This window comes from Gastrolobium bilobum, unplaced genomic scaffold (genome assembly GCF_033153095.1).
Source record: "Gastrolobium bilobum isolate Gb01-03AN ecotype WA unplaced genomic scaffold, APGP_CSIRO_Gbil_v1 utg1851, whole genome shotgun sequence".
Classification (NCBI taxonomy): Eukaryota; Viridiplantae; Streptophyta; class Magnoliopsida; order Fabales; family Fabaceae; genus Gastrolobium; species Gastrolobium bilobum.
In genome coordinates this window covers 104218-121627 of record NW_026895671.1, presented here as the reverse complement: position 1 = coordinate 121627, position 17410 = coordinate 104218, and the positions used below count along the sequence as shown (strand labels likewise).

The following is a 17410-nucleotide window of genomic DNA, read 5'->3' as shown; positions in this document are numbered from 1 at the left end:
TTGAGTTGCTAACATTAAGCACACAATTTATTGAACTACAAAAAAAAAAAAAAGTAGTTCCTTAATTATTGATAAAAAAAGAAAATGAAGTAATTGTATGATTGTTTTGAACAAAAAAAATCAAACCACATAAAAACTTTGAAACTAAAGTTAATGATAACATAAAGACAGAAAATCACAAGATGGTTTACACTCATCATAACTGACGTTATAGAATTTGAATCAGCAATAATGTCCGGAGGGTATAACAGCATTGCAGCATTGCTCACTGGCCTCAAATTACATCTCCATGTGTGAATCTGATAGAGATCAGCAGACAGCAATTCACAACACAAAAGTAACAAAAACAGAAAGGGGAACTTTAGTTCTAATATGGAAACTAAATACAATATCCATCCATCAACAGTATTGAAATGATTACAGAGAAGCACTTAGAAAGACTCTAGTATCTCCCAATTCCAGCCCAAATCAAAGATTCCGGATAATCAGACCCTTCCATGCTGTCTATATTTATCCTTCATTCTTCCCGCTACATTCCAAGCCACCTTTCTGGAATATTCTCTTCCAACAGACCTCCTGCTGACTCAGCATCATTTTCCAGTCCCATATGTTTAATATCAGTTGTGGTTCCTAACAGAATCTCCATGTTGATTAGACCGTAGAATTATCCTTAAACTTAAAAATATCATTAGAAGAAACAAATGAATCAAGATTGTTTACCTCCCTCACCAGTGTATCAAAACCCTGAATCACTGAATCACAGCTCTTCAGAAAATGCCTGACAAAACAAATTACCGTAATTATTATCCAACTTTACTAATACCTATTTTCCTCTTTCTTGAAACCATGTTGCCGCCTATTAAGATTATTTCTAACTAGAACATGGTTCTCAAATTATGCAGTCAAGATAATTTACTAACAAGCTAAATAAATCAAAAATTATAATAGTATTTTCTTACTCATTCACAATCTAGCAGCATTCAATTCTCTAACACAAGCAAAATTGATTTCTTGTATATTTTCTTTTAGAAATGAAATTGATGACGCACCCCAATGGAGCACTATAGTTTTGTACATCTATTGTTTTGTTTCCATTTATGTGGAAGATGAATAAATACGGCAATAAAAATTAGTTACAAGCATATAGCAGAGCACAAGAAAATTTACCATTGAAGGTGAATCCTAATTCACATTTATGTTGTGGCTGTTGCACGAATCGCGTTTCAGAAATTTTCGTGTCTATTGCTTCCCTCTTTGGTTCTAACCATGTGTTTTCCTTCTCTTCCTCTGAACTAGTGATTCTTCACGGTCAGAATCATTCAGACTGAACGTAACAAGTATTCTTCCTCTTGTATCCACTGATTCTTCACTGTCAGAATTACCATCCTCTGAATTGGATTCAGGATAAGGATTAATGAATAGAATATCCTCCGTGCTATTTTTCTCTTTGAATACATGGATTCCTATTTCGCCTTTATCATCACGTTTTCGGATGGATCCACATGTAACCTTCACACGGTTCCACTCATTTTTTAATGTCACTTCATCCAGATTAATATTCTCTTGATGCAAACCAAAAAGATATGTATGATTCGGTAACAACAGAAGAAAAGGAGCTTCGAAAACTTTGTTGCCATTAATAATCACAACGGGTGCATTACAAACCAAGATATCCACAAGAAGACAGATAGCTATGGGAGGGAAATTGTTACGAAACCAGAATGAAATTGACAATCCCCTGCTGCGGTGCTCAAACCACTCTGGAATCCCTACAGTTCTTCCAGGCAAAAGAAACAAGGTGTTTGCAGCCTCATGAAGTTTCTGTTATTCATAAATAAATATTCATAAGTTTAGCAACATCAACTACACTATCAACCATCATCATATCAAATACATAAATGAAAACAAAACCTGATCCAATAACTTGCTTTTAGACTCGGAAGTCAAGGATGAGCAGTCTCGTGCAGAGAAACGCTCTAATTTTGGTGGAATCCCTCTAATTTCTCGAAGATGCTTGCAATGATCCAAATTAAGCTTCGTTAAAAGGCGACATTCTTTGATGCATTCAGGAATAATTGTGAAATTATTGCAAGGGAGGTTTAACTCTTTCACATTACCAAACCAGGTGAGACCAATTGCAAGAAATTCATCTGACACATTGCACCAGTTGAGTTCTAGACGTTGTAAGTTTGAAGACACCATTGAGTCCACTTCTGGCAATGAACCCAATTTCAAATACATACCCATAATTACAGCCAGTTCTCGCATATTGACAACGCTACTTGGTAAGTCAACAATTGGACAACCCAACATATCTAATTGTAGAAGCCCAGTGAGATTTTCAATTGAAGATGGCAATTCTTTTATGTTAGTATTAGTCAAGTCGAGAACTTCTATATGTTTCATCTTTCCTAATATTTCTGGAAAACTCTCAAGACTTGAGCATCCAAAAAGATTGAGATCTTCAAGAGAAGTCAACTTCATGGGAGGAAGAGCTCGAAGCTTTATACAACACAAACAATTCAATATTCTAAGTTTATCCAACAACCCAACCGAATCATGAATTGTAGTTAAATTCTCACAACGCCTAAGTGATAATTCTTCTAAATTTGGGAGACCAGATACATCAGGTATATGTGTTAAACTTCCACAAAGGTCAAAATTCAGAACTCTCATATTCACACACTTCTGCGAAGGAATAAGAATCAATGAATAATCTTAAAATGAACTTATTGATACATAAGATCAGATCAGGGAAATGAACTCGTTACACTTGCCTTCAATAACTCGGGCGAGTTAAAGCAACAATCCATTATCTTGCATATAACAAGTTTCTTTGGATGAAAATCAGATGGTAAATACTGTGAAGGATATCTCCACCATTCAAGTATTTTTAAACTATTTGGAAGATGTTCAGGACCTTTGGAAAAACGACCAGCATTAATAATAAGTGTCTTGAGGTTTTTCATCCTCACAAATGCCTTTCCACTCCATTCCACTTGTTCTTTATCACTTAAGGGGGAGTTCAAATGTATGATTCTAATTTTGTTAGTTCCCTATTATCACAACAAGTACAAATTAGCGACAATACCTGTATATATGTAAGACTTAAACTGACATATTTAGAGAAATTTAAATATTATAAAGGATAAAAAACATTTGTGACTCCAGCATGTAACAATTCAAAGAGATAAATAAGGTTAAACATGAAAAAGAAACCATATATATATATATATATGAAAAAGTATTTCTACAGCTACTTTAGATAAAGTTCTGACTAATAAGACATAGTTATGACAGTAAAGCTGTTCTTTTTTACTCTCTCCTCAGATATTGTCAGCTGACGTGATGGAGAGAGAAAATGCAATTCTTATGTAATACTGGTCAAACTTAGTTAAAAAGGGTAGCTATACATAACTTTATCTAAAATGGCTGTAGAAATATTTAACCCATATAAACATGTATATATATATATAATTTTACTCACCATATCTTCTTGTAAGACATCAATTATATCTTCATGGAACCATAACCTACTACGTTCCCCAGGATTATTCGGCGATTCCCGTCGGACAATTTCTTTACCCATGTCCTCTATCAAGTCATGTAGAGTCACTCGACCATACTCATGAATCTTTACGAGGGACTTTTCAACTAACACTCCAATATGATATTTCATGCAGTCACCATAATGAGCATGCAATATATCTAGGAGCTTTGCCAATGGATATCCTTTGAAGCAACAAGCAATGTCAAGAAAAACACTCTTTTCTTCTTCCTCCAGAGCATCAAAGCTCACTTCTAGTTTCTTTTGGATCTCTTTTATGGGAATTCTTTCATACCGGTCTAATGCAGATTTCCATTCATCTACACTTTTTCCAAACAAGCTGGAACCTATAACTTCCAGAGCCAATGGAAGGCCAGCAGCAAAAGTTAATGCACGGTATAAAATGTTGTTAAATCTTTGATCAACTTCGTGGGTTTTAAAAGCTTTCCATCGTAGCAGTTTAAGAGCATCTTTTCCATTCAACTCCTCCACCTCATATGTTTTTTCAACCTCGTGACATGCTAACAACTGTTTGTCACGAGTTGTGATGATGACTCTGCTCCCGGGACCAAGCCAATCAGGACTTCCAGCAAGAGCCTGTAACTGCTCCAGCTTATCAACATCATCTAAAATCAAGAGAACCTTCTTTTCCCGGAGCCTACACTGTATTTCTGAACTTCCTTCTGGGACACTTGCTAACTTATCTTTCTCCTCTCCTAACATTTTTCCAAGAAGGATCTCTTGGAGATGTTGTAACCCACCATGTGTGTTTGAATTTTCTCTCACATTTTGAAGAAAACATAAACCCTCAAAATCTTCAGCAACCGAATTATAAACTCCTAGAGCAAGTGTCGTCTTTCCCACTCCACCAATTCCATGGATCCCTACCATGTGGACCCCATCACTAGATCTGGGATCCATAAGCAACTTTAGTACTTCTTCTACTCGAGACTCCAGTCCAACTGGGTGCTGAGCAACAGGTAAAGGAACACGCTTAATATTCTTGGAGACCTCTTTGACAATGTTCTCAATAAACTTGTGTTCATATTCATCCCTGTTCAGACAGAGAAGTTTGTGTGAAGTCAAAATAAATGCTTCATATCCGTGTCTTGGCACTTATAATGCAAAGTGCATCACATACAGTGATTTAACATGTTCATGCTAGGCTCACAAGTATTTATTTTCTCTTTATATCCTGACGTTAAATCATCAGAGAAATGAAAATCAATAAAAAGTTAAAAGATTAGTGAGGAGGGGTACCGTACCCATGTTCTAAATGAAAGCCAGAAAAGTTAGCTACTTGTTGTAGAGCTGCCCTCCATTTCTGCAATCTCTCCATGTTATCGTTGAACGTCTCCTTGTTAGCCCTAAATTTCACTTCATGATTATTCAATGCTTCTCCGTAACTACCCTTCTGATGTCGCACATCAGAAGGATCCACCTTGTAAAAAACTGGCAGAACCAACCGATCCTTTCTCTTAATGAAGTCAGTGATGTTGGAGAGTTCCTCTAAGCAAAATGAAGAAGATGCATAGTTGGTAGAGAGGACAACGATGGCGATCCTAGACTGTTGAATAGCCTTGAGAAGTGATGTTGTGATTTTCCCTCCTTTCTGAAGCTCCTCATCATCAATGAAGGTGAAAATTCCCTTATCAGAAAGAGCTTTGTAGAGATAGCCACTGAAACCAAAGCGAGTATCAGTGCCTCTGAAGCTGAGGAATACATCGTAGAGGAAGGAAGAAGAGGAGGATGATGGGTCAGCCATGAGATGGAAGAAAGGGTACTAAGGGTAAGAGTATGACTATACGGAAAAAATGTTGGGTCACCAAAATGAAACAAGAACAGATAAAGAAGAAAAGTTTTATTGACCAAAGGAGTATAATAATAGGGTTTTATGTTTATGATGTAACATGATATAACATTACTTTCCTACACACATATTAAAAATGTTGAGTCCACATATTTTTTTTTTCTATCTCATCATTCCACTTTTTATCTCCATTTTTGTGTGTGTTTAAAACAACACTTAAATCATCTAACATAACAATAATAAATCCCATAATAATATCATGACGCAGCTCTTTTATTGACTAAGGAGTATAATAATTTATGATGACGTGGATTACCCTCCTTCTTCTTATTGATTAAAGGAATATAATAATACTGTGGGCCTTTGTTTTCATAAATTTTGGAGTGGGGTTACATGTCCTTGTCAAAAGGTAAACGTAGCAACGTGGAGGAGCCCCAAATTTTTTACAATTCAATGATTTAACCACATACCAACATTTTTCCAGGACTTAACACATTCAGGCTTGAGTCATTTCAGCACTTTTCATACATATAATACATGAGCTTTTAAAGTTTACTCAAGATCCAAACAACTAAAGTTTAGATACAACATCCTTGATACATGCAATAGGTGCAAAAAAGTAACATTAGTTTGTACATTAGATTGGTTCTCAAATACATATAAATTAACATAGCCTTCCACATTCAACTGAATTAGACTTGCTTTGAACCTGCAAAAGAGCAGGTTAATATGGGTATGTTTAAGAGCTATTATTAATGTGTATTTGAATTAGTTTGTTTTACTTTCAAAAAAACTTGTGTATGATCAAAATATTCAAGAAAAAACTTATGACCAGAACCTTGTTTTGGCTGTTGAATAAATTAATTGAGACATGCATAGTTAATAAATTTAAATCACGGTCGCTTATTTCACTAATTCTCTCTTCTTTTTTTTGAATATTACAGGAATCGAACTTGCAACCTAATACACACTACACACACCCAACACCACTAGGCTAATCCTAGTGGTGCATTTCACTAGGAACATATAGCATTGATTTTTGGGTGCAAGTTCATTCTATTGATAGAAAATTGTCATTGTTTTCACATCTCTGAAGTTTAAATAAGCAAAAGATTATAGAGAATTGATTGGGGAAGGAGTTGTATATTCCATTGTAGAGATTAGAATATTGTACTGCAATGTTGTATTTTTCATCTAACTCTGATTGTTTTATAAAATTTATCCAAATTGTCAAAAAGTGTGTCAAGATCTGTTTCTCATCAATCTTGTGGTCAAGAACTTAAATCACAAGCAAATTTGTGGGTTTAAAAAAGAATGCTTGCCGGGAATGTTGACCTTAATCCATCCCTTATTGTGTGGCATTCATTTAGATGCACATACCGTTCGATTTAGACAAACAAAAACTGATTGTTAATAAGAACTCTGTTGACTTCAGGGAGTGTAAACTATTTTATGTATATGCACAAGCACAACACATACACATGACAAGAAAATTCGACCCATAGAAAGAAAAGTGTTATTCAAATAATAATAGGTACTAGGTACAATTGTTTTATGTGGTTAAATATATTCCTTTTTTCCAGAATCATGATACATAAAAAAAAACATTATTTGCAACAATTAATCTATTTTAAGAACAACCGTGAAACCAATACAATTAAAGCAGTTCAATATCCTCTTGTTCAGCAGTTATCTAAGCACATCCAGAGTAAAATCCCACACCACAAAAAAGAGCTTAATATTCTCATCTCCTCAATTCCATTCCTTCAGTATACATTTGTGTGCACTGAAATGCAATACATAACATTAGTATTTAAATGATACATAAAACTAATTCTCTTAATAATACAATATACATTTGGATAACATCAACAGTATTGAAATGATTACAGAGAAGCTCTGAAATGTAAAGAAATACATAAAATTAGATATACTCTTACTTACTCATACTTATTTCCATAAACATGCACTAATTTGTGTGCACTGAACGGATATTAATCTCCATTCATAATAGTTAGTTAGTTAATTTAATGGCATCAGTTGGCACCCCAAAGTCCACAGCTAACCAGAGAATCTAAATCTTCAACTGACATATGGAGTCACATGTAAAATCAGTCAAATGGCAAGAGTTGTGTAGATAGAAAAGTTTGTCCTGGATCAAACACAGAATTAATCAAATGCACAACTTTCTCATCGTTACATAACTCAGAGGTCAGTTTGTCCTCCTTTTCACGCAACACTAAAGCCTTCACTGCAGAGAGATTCAAGCCTGCCCTCTCTCTGGCAGGTGAAGAACCTCCTGATGAAGCTACAAAATCTTTCATTGAATTTATTTTCCTTCCAGCCCTAGACTCAAGGCCCAAAATTTTAAGAGGCTAGTTGTATCATTATTTGTTAAGTGGAAAATCTTGCTACACACTAGAAATAGAATTCAACAACAAAGAATCTTTAAGAAGTTCATGGAATTGGTAGGAAAAAGGACAGCATAACTTACTCAACAGGTATATACTTGAATCAGAAAATCATTGAAAATAACATCAAATAGTATGTTCAATAGAAGGGAAAGAGATCTCAGGCAGTTAACCACTAGATTGGTTGCTGAAGACGAAGACAAAGATGATTTAGGTAAAAAAAATTCAAAAATAGATGAAAACACTTACCGGGAAAAAGATGGACTTGGAAAAACATGCAGTGGCAGAGGAATCGCACAAAATGATGGAACAAACAGTGTCTTTCTAAAAGCCAAATTTCATGCACCTCAGAAAATAAAAATAAAAAATAAAAATCACTGACCTATATTAGAAGCTCCATATTTTCTTGGCCTATATGCAGCTTTGCTTTGTTGGATTCTTGAGAGAAAGAAATACAAAAGTTAAGCCAGTATCCCGAGTAGCTTGTTGGTTTAGAGCTTCTCTGATATGGTGTAAGAACTCGGTTCGATACCAGCAAAAGAACCCTCAAAGAAATACAAAAGTTCATATGGATTAGAGGGAGCAAGAAACGCAAAATGCAGGTTTGTGGGTTTCGACCATAATGGATTCTTTGTCCAGATTTTTTTTGGTTGAATGTTAATTTTGTTTTCTGGATCGACAATAATGATAGTTTTCTATCGAAGTATAATACGAAGTGAATGATTAATGACAGATGATTTTCCTTTTCCTATATGCAAAGTGAAACCAACGGGAAACAAGTAAAACTAACAAAATTTAAATCCATTTTTTTGTCTCTAACTATTAAGAATATCATCCAATGATACTTATGAAGAATACCTTCCAAAAATACTTGAATCAGAGTACATTTAAGTTATATTTTAAGTTGGCATGATATTTAGTACAATACTCTAACATAGGTGGAACTCATATTTGGAATCTTGATAGTCTTTGAAGCTGGATGCCCGAAGTCAAATTAAGAGTCTCTCCAAATCCTCTTAAGCATCTCGGTTATTTCATGATAAAACAAATAATGGATATGAGCACCAACAAACAGGATGAGAACAGTAAAAGAAAAGAAAATAATGGAGAGATGTCTTCACCAACAAACAGGATGCAGACAATCAATGTATGTTGGTCTTCATATATAAAGAGCAAACATACCAGTCAGATCTATGTACCTTAGTTTCTGCCTATGGACCTTGAATTTTGATTACATTATGAGAATAGTAAAAAGAAAAGGAGGGAGGGAGTTCATGAAGCTTGAGTAATGAATATTTCATCCAAGCCATTGTAGTAACTTGTTTAGTACTCAACAAACTTGCATCTGCACTTTGCAGTCAAAAGAAAGCAAACAACACGTTTTTGAATGGCAAAAGATTTTTTTTTTCCAAAGGTCACATATAGCAGCTTTGACAACTTCCCAATAGAAACAACAATGTTTAGCAGAAATTGCAATTGGCTGCTTAATAAAACTTTCTTCACCTTTTCCCTCGACCTTATCTTTCTGTGTCTAAACCTCAATCATATGTATTTTGAGTTGCTAGCATTATGCACACAATTTATTGGACTAAAAAAAAAAAATAGAAAAAAAAAACAGTTCTTTAATTTCAATAAAAAATAAAATATAGAAATTGTATGATTGTTTTGAACAAAAAAATTAAACCACATAAAAACTTTGACACTAAAGTTAATGATAACATAAAGACAGGAAATCACAAGATGGTTTAAACTCATCATAACTGACGTTATAGAATTTGAATCAGCAATAATCTCCGGAGGGTATAACAGCATTGCAGCATTGCTCACTGGCCTCAAAGTACATCTCCATGTGTGAATCTGATAGTGATCCACAATTCTCAACACAAAAGTAACAAACAGAAAGGGGAACTTAAATTCTGATATGGAAACTAAATGCAATATCCATCCATCAACAGTATTGAAATGATTACAGAGAAGCTCTGAATTGTAAAGGAAAATACAAGAAATTGAAGGAAAAAGACTCAGATAACATAGAGCACTTAGAGAGGCTCTGAGTCTCTCCCAATTCCAGCCCAAACCAAAGATTCCCGATGATCAGACCCTTCCATGCTGTCTATATTTATCCTTCATTCTTCCCGCTACATTCCAAGCCCTTAACTGAATTCTATTGAGCCACCTTTCTGGAATATTCTCTTCCAACAGACCACCTGCTGACTCAGCATCATTTTCCAGTCCCTTATATTTAATATCAGTTGTGGTTCCTAACAGAATCTCCATGTGCATTAGACCATATACTATTATCCTTAAAGTTAATCATATCATTAGGAGAAACAAATGACACAAGATTGTTTACCTCCATCACCAGTGTATCCAAACCCAAGCTTGTCATTGTAGAATCCTGAATCACAACTCTTCAGAAAATGCCTGACAAAACAAATTACCGTCTTTATTATCCAACTTTACTAATACCTATTTTCCTCTTTCTTGTAACCATGTTGCCGCCTATTAAGATTATTTCTAAGTAGAACATGGTTCTCAAATTATGCAGTCAAGATAATTTACTAACAAACTACATAAATCAAAACTTATAATAGTATTTTCTTACTCATTCACAATCTAGTAGCATTGAATTCTGTAACACAAGCAAAATTGACTTCTTGTATATTTTCTTTTGGAAATAAAATTGATGATGCACCTCAATTGAGCACTCTACTTTAGTACAACTCTTGTTTTGTTTCCATTTATGTGGAAGATGAATAAATATGGAAATAAAAATTAGTTACAAGCATATAGCAGAGCACAAGAAAACTTACCATTGAAGGTGAATCCTAATTCACATTATCATCCAGCTGACTGCATTGCTTGTGCAGGAAGAAAGGAAAACAACAGCAAGCCCAGTTCCATATGTTGTTGCTGTTGAACAAATCACGTTCCAGAAATTTTCATGTCTATTGCTTCCTTCTTCGGTTCTACCCATGTGTTTTCCTTCTCTTCCTCTGAACGAGTGATTCTTCCCCGTCAGAATCAAGTCCTCTTTCTCTTGTATCCTCTGAGTCTTCACTGTCAGAATCGTAAAATGAGTCTTCACTGTGACAATCATACAATGAGTCTTCACTGTAAGAATCATACAATGTTTCTTCATCTCCAATGTCACCATCCTCTGAATTGGATTCAGGACAAGGATTACTGAATAGAATATCCTCCTTGCTATTTTTCTCTTTGAATACATGGATTCCTATTTCGCCATTATTATCACGTTTTCGGAAGGATCGACATGTAACCTTCACACGGTTCCATTCATTTTTTAAAGTCACTCCATCCCGATGAATATCTTTTGGTTGCATACCAAAAAGATATGTATGATTAGGTGACATACGAAGCCAAGGAGCTATGAAACCACTGTTGTTGCCATTGATGACCACGGTAACCCGATAGTAGGTAACATTAACAAGACAGATAGCTATGGTAGGGAACTTGTTACGAAACCAGAATGAAATTGACCGTCCCCTGCTGTTGATGTGCTCAAACAACTCTGGAATCCCTATAGTTCCAGGCAAACGAAACCTGGTGTTTGCAGCCTCATGAAGTTTCTGTTATTCATAACTAATAATATTCATAAGTTTAGCAACATCAACTACACTATCAATCAATCATCATATCAAATACATAAATGAAAACAAAACCTGATCCGTTAACTTGCTTATAGACTCGGAAGTCAAGGATGAGCAGTATCTTGCAGAGAAACGCCTTAATTTTGGCGGAATCCCTCCAATTTCCCGAAGACTCTTGCAATAATCCATATTAAGCGTCGTTAAAAGGCGACATTCTTTGATGCATTCAGGAATAATTGTCAAATTATTGCGAGGTAGGTATAATTTTTTAACTTTAGCAAACCAGGTGAGACCAATTGCAAGAAATTCATCTGACACGTTGCAGTCCAAGAGAAAGAGACATTCTACGTTTGAAGAAGACACCATTGAGCCCACTTCTCGCAATGAACCCAATTCCCAATCGAAACCCCAAATCACAGCTAGTTCTTGCATATTGACAATGCTACTTGGTATAGGGGCAAGATATTCTTACACCGGGTGTAAGAGTTAGAAGTGTTACACCCAATCTTGACCATTGATCCACTTGTATCCAACGGCTCACATTACAAAAGAATTTGACTCCTTAAATATAAATGGAATCATCGGATAAGATTAAGAGTGTAACTTACACTGGTGTAAAATGATCCTGACTCATATATATATATATATATATATATATATATATATATATATATATATGAGGCAGGATCCTTTGACACCGGTGTCAAAGAAAAAGTTTGACACCTCATCTGAGAACCATTAGATTAAAAAAAATCAATGGTGTCACATGTTTACAAATCAGAATCGTTGATTTTTTTTAATCTAACGGTTCTCAGATGAGTTTTCTTTGACACCGGTGTCAAAGGATCCTGCCTCATATATATATATATATATATATATATATATATGAGTCAGGATCATTTTAAGTTACACTCTTAATCTTATCCGATGATTCCATTTATATTTAAGGAGTCAAATTCTTTTGTAATGTGAGCCGTTGGATACAAGTGGATCAATGGTCAAGATTGGGTGTAACACTTCTAACTCTTACACCGGTGTAAGAATATCTTGCCCCTATATATATATATATTAATTTTACTCACCTTATCTTCTTCTAAGACATCAACTATATCTTCATCGACCCATAACCTACTACGTTCCCCAGGATTATTCGGTGATTCCCGTCGGACAATTTCTTTACCCATGTCCTCTATCAAGTCATGTAGAGTCACCACCTCCTCCTTACTATGCCAATCATAACCAATCTTTATGAGAGACTTTTGAATCAACACTTGAATATGATATTTCATGCAGTGACCATGATGAGCACAAAGTATATCTTGGACCTTTGTCATTAGATATCCTTTGAAGCAACAAGCAATGTCAAGAAAAACACTCTTCTCTTCTTCCTCCAAAGCATCAAAGCTTACTTCAAGTTTCTTTTGGATCTCTTTTATAGGGATTCTTTCATACCGGTCTAATGCAGATTTCCATTCATCTACACTTTTTCCAAACAAGCTGGAACCTATAACTTCCAAAGCCAATGGAAGGCCAGCAGCAAAAGTTAATGCACGGTTTAAAATGTTGTTAAACCTTTGATCAACTTCGTGGGTTTTAAAAGCTTTCCAACTGAGCAGTTTAAGAGCATCTTTTCCATTCAACCCATTCACCTCATATGTTTTTTTAACCTCATGACATGCTAACAACTGTTTGTCACGAGTTGTGATGATGACTCTGCTCCCGGGACCAAACCAATCAGGACTTCCGGCGAGAGCCTGTAACTGCTCCGGCTTATCAACATCATCTAAAATCAAGAGAACCTTCTTTACTCGGAGTCTACGCTGTATTTCTGAACTTCCTTGTAAAACACTTGCTAACTTAATTTCCCCCCCTCCAAACATTTCTCCAAGAAGGATTTCTTGGAGATGTCGTAACCCACCATGTGTGTTTGAATTTTCTCTCACATTGTGAAGAAAACATAAACCCTCAAAATTTTCAGCAACAAAATTATAAACTGCTAGAACAAGTGTCGTCTTTCCTACTCCACCAATTCCATGGATCCCTACCATGTCGACCCCATCATTAGATCCGGCATCCATAAGCAACTTTACTACTTCTTCTACTCGAGACTCCAGTCCAATTGGGTGATTGGCAAAAGGTAAAGGAACACGCTTAATATTCTTGGAGACCTCTTTGACAATGTTCTCAATAAACTTGTGTTCATATTCATCCCTGTTCAGAAAGAGAAGTTTGTGTGAAGTCAAAATAAATGCTGCATATCCGTGTCTTGGCACTTATAATGCAGAGTATTTGATATACAATTGTTTAACATGTTCAAGCTAGGTTAACAAGTATATTTCTTTTCTCTTTAAATGTTAAGATCAAATCATTAGAGAAATGAAAATTAATAAAGAGGCAAAAGATTGGCGAGGTGGAGTACCCATCTTTGAAATGAAAGCCAGATAAGTTAGCTACTTGCTCCAGAGCCGTCCTCCATTTCTGCAACCTCTTCATGTTATCCTCTAACTTATCCTTATTAGCCTTGAACTTCTCTTCATGATCAACCAATGCTTTTCCAAAAGTCTCTGTCTGTTTACGCACATGAGAAGGATCCACCTTATAAAATATTGGAAAAACCTTCCGACTCTCTATATTATTAATATGGTGAATGATGTTGGAGAGTTCTTCTAAGCAAAATGAAGAAGATGCATAGTTAGCAGAGAGCACAATGATGGCAATTCTGGACTGTTGAATAGCCTCGAGAAGTGATGTCGTGATTTCTCCTCCTTTCTGAAGCTCCTTGTCATCAATGAAGGTGGAAATTCCCTTATCACGAAGAGCTTTGTTGAGATTTCCGGTGAAACCGTAGCGAGTATCAGTGCCTCTGAAGCTGAGGAACACATCATAGAGGAAGGAAGAGGAGGATGCCATGAGATGGAAGAAAGGGTGAGAGTATTGAGTATAGAAGGAATGTCGAAGAAAAGTGAAGAAGTCTAATAATACTATAACGCGGATTATCCTCCTTGGTCACGAGCTGACCACACTTTTCTTGTATATTCTTTTTCTTTTGTTAGTGTCATAAATATAAATGTCTCTAAACATAAAAAAAAGGTTAAGCATCCTTGTCAAAAAGTAAAGTGGACACATGGAGGAGCCCGCCATTTCCATCAGCATTCATGTCATAATAATGATATTGCAGAGAAAGTTACAAAAGGACAATAATTCGATGTACGTAACGCGGGGAAGACTTAAAAAAGGACCGATGAAATGAAGAAGAAATTTCGCAATCATTTTCATATTTATATATATGAGATGAGTTGAATTTAATCTTAATGTAAAAGGGTAAATTACCAGATAATTTAACTCTATCACCGTCGATATGAGCTCGTTTGGATTGGTTTTTTTTATTTAAAAGTTACTTTCTTTCTTTTTTGAAAAAAAGGACTTTTCATTGTTAGAGGTCATTTGTTTCAACTTTTAGGAAAAATAACTTTTATCACTTCCTTAGTTTAAAAGTAGTTTTTACAAAAGTTAAATTTATTTATATTTTTATAAAAAAATTTAGTTTTTGAAAAAAAATTGACTTTTGACTTCTGCTTTTTTTAGAAATTAAAATTTTTAGCTTTTGAAAAAAGTAAGTTTTTGACTTTTTTTATGACTTCTCTTTTTTTTAAAAACACGCATCCAAACAAACTAAAAACGAAAAGTGTTTTTTCCTTAAAAAAACAACTTTTGAAGGAAAAAAACAGCTTTTGAAGAAAAAAAAACAGTTTTTGAAGGAAAAAAAAGCAACTTTTGAAAAAAAAAACTCATTCAAACGAGCCCTCAGTGCATTTGGATATTGCTTTTAAAAAAAGCAGAAGTTACAAAAAAAATTAAAAATCTATTTTTTTCAGAAGCTAAAAAATTTAACTTCTAAAAAAAGTAAAAGTCAAATATTTTTTTCAAAAACTAAATCTTTTTATAAAAATATAAATAATTTTAACTTTTGTAAAACACACTTCTAAATTAAAGAGAAGATAAAAATTACTTTTTTTGAAAAATTAGCACAATAAGCTGTGTAATATCGTGAGATTTGCACTTAAATATTCCTCTTCTTCTAATGCCTTAGCGTCGTTAGCGATTAATAAAACACAGCCTTCAAGCAATATCTTTTGCACATGGTCCTCACAATTGAGCATGTGATCATGAAATTAAACTAATAATAACTTTCTCCATCAGCTGCACTTGTACTCAAATGTTAAGTTACTGCACACTTTTTTCTTTTCTCGTATTTCATATAAATATTAGCTAAATGGTTTAATTAATAAAAACTTTCACTTCGAATTTTACAACCACTTGGCTTGAAATTCTGATCATGATATTAAATTCTAACAATAAGTAGCAACGTAAAGGACCCTCCATCGTATGAAGCTGACCACACTCTTTTTTATTACCCCAAACTTCTTTTCCTTTCTTTTTTTAAATGTTGTGTTTAATAATTTTTTTATATAGAAAATAATTTTATTTTTTACGTACACATAAAATGTGAGATCTATATGGAGCTATATAGAAAAGAAAAATATAAATCTCAAATACTTTTAAATATAAAAAAATAATTTTTTTTGAAGTTTACATGGAATCGAACACAGCTACACACACTCCTTATTACACACACTCACACCACTAAGCTAGCCCTAGTGGATAATAAAATAAATAAATAAACAAAATAATTTTTTTTTTGGATATTATAAACAAAATAATTTTATCTTCTATAAAATGACATATATTAAATCATGTAGTATACAACTACGAAGTACTGACACTTCGTGTCCGACACTCCGACACTTCAGTACTCGTTGCAAAGACTAAAAAAAATTCAAAAGTTGCGTTACATTTTGAGTTCTAACTATTAGATTAGTTAGATTACAATTACTATTTTATTGAGTTTAATATAAACATTTAGGATATCTTATGTTTCTTTACAAAATTAATGGGTATTATAAGTTTAGCTTTATTTTTTTGTTAAATTATTAAATATTAAATATAATATACACTACATAAATTAAAAATATTATATAATATCAAAACGTATATTCACGTGTCGTCGTATCGTGTCGTATCTCGAATTCCATATAATGTCGGTGCAAGTAGAATCTGTGCAATGCCTAAAAGTCGCGTCGTGGAACGCGTAAAAGACTAATAAAGACACAAAAGACACAATAATGTAATGTAAACGCGTAAAAGACTAATAAAGAAGTGACAGGAGTTTGATCTGAAGTCTGAACATATAATGATACAAGGAGCATATTCTTTTTTTATTACCTAAAATTCTTTTCTTTTCTTTTTTTTTTTAATTTTATAAATATATATGTTTCCCGGAAAAAATAAAATGTTGAGCATAGTATTAATATGGTTGGAGAGTTTTGGACCCAAAAACTCGAATAGGTTAAAACATGGTAAGTAAATAAACAAACTAATGAAGTGGTAATTAAAAAATTTAAGAACAAGACGTGAACTAGGGAGTGGGACTCATGCCGTTGTCAAATATTACATAAAGTCACAAGGGACATAGTAATGTAGTATACTTAACGTCGGGAAGACTAAGAGACTATAAAAATAAAGAAGCAGTTATACAATCCTATTGATAATTATAATATTAATGCATTAAAAACAAATCATACCACATAAAAAACCTGGAAACAAAATATAATCTTAACATAACTCCAAATCTCCATATAGTTTAACTGTAATACCACAGAGCTCCTTGGTCCTTGAAAATAAATCTTCTCATGTATATGTAATATAGTCCAGGTTAGGAATGAATTGTCTCATGTATTATTTAATATGATCGTATTGTAACATTCCCTGTATGCATCAAAGGCTACACTATTAATTGTATTTAAAGGTGTTAACGGGCCGAGCTGAATCGAGCTTTGGTCTTAAAAGGTTATGTTTGTATTTAAATGTGTCAGTCTGGTCAAGCCTGTTATCTATTATGAATATAATTATCGGTTTCTGGCCTGACTTATTTACAAAAAAAATGAAAGCTTGACTTAGCTTGTTAAGCTGT

General features: G+C 34.1%; 2 protein-coding genes across 3 annotated transcripts; both read right to left on the bottom strand.

Annotated features, from left to right (window-relative positions):
- Positions 1 to 200: 200 nt before the first annotated feature.
- On the bottom strand, positions 201 to 5344 carry LOC133288754 (disease resistance protein Roq1-like). 2 transcript variants are annotated; one of them, XM_061486567.1, is made up of 6 exons: positions 4813 to 5344; positions 3488 to 4601; positions 2778 to 3056; positions 1912 to 2688; positions 1168 to 1821; positions 201 to 778 (listed from the first exon to the last, which is right to left on the bottom strand). In XM_061486567.1, exons 1-5 carry the CDS (start codon positions 5310 to 5312, stop codon positions 1261 to 1263), a joined length of 3231 nt encoding a protein of 1076 aa, XP_061342551.1. In that variant the 5' UTR covers positions 5313 to 5344; the 3' UTR covers positions 201 to 778; positions 1168 to 1260. The 2 variants fall into 2 exon arrangements, with proteins under 2 accessions (XP_061342551.1, XP_061342557.1); XM_061486573.1 differs by lacking the exon at positions 2778 to 3056.
- Positions 5345 to 9559: 4215 nt separating this feature from the next.
- LOC133288809 (TMV resistance protein N-like) lies at positions 9560 to 14325 on the bottom strand. Its single transcript, XM_061486632.1, has 6 exons — positions 13799 to 14325; positions 12458 to 13590; positions 11452 to 11846; positions 10582 to 11358; positions 10122 to 10192; positions 9560 to 10029 (listed from the first exon to the last, which is right to left on the bottom strand). Exons 1-4 carry the CDS (start codon positions 14287 to 14289, stop codon positions 10738 to 10740), a joined length of 2640 nt encoding a protein of 879 aa, XP_061342616.1. The 5' UTR covers positions 14290 to 14325; the 3' UTR covers positions 9560 to 10029; positions 10122 to 10192; positions 10582 to 10737.
- Positions 14326 to 17410: the final 3085 nt, after the last annotated feature.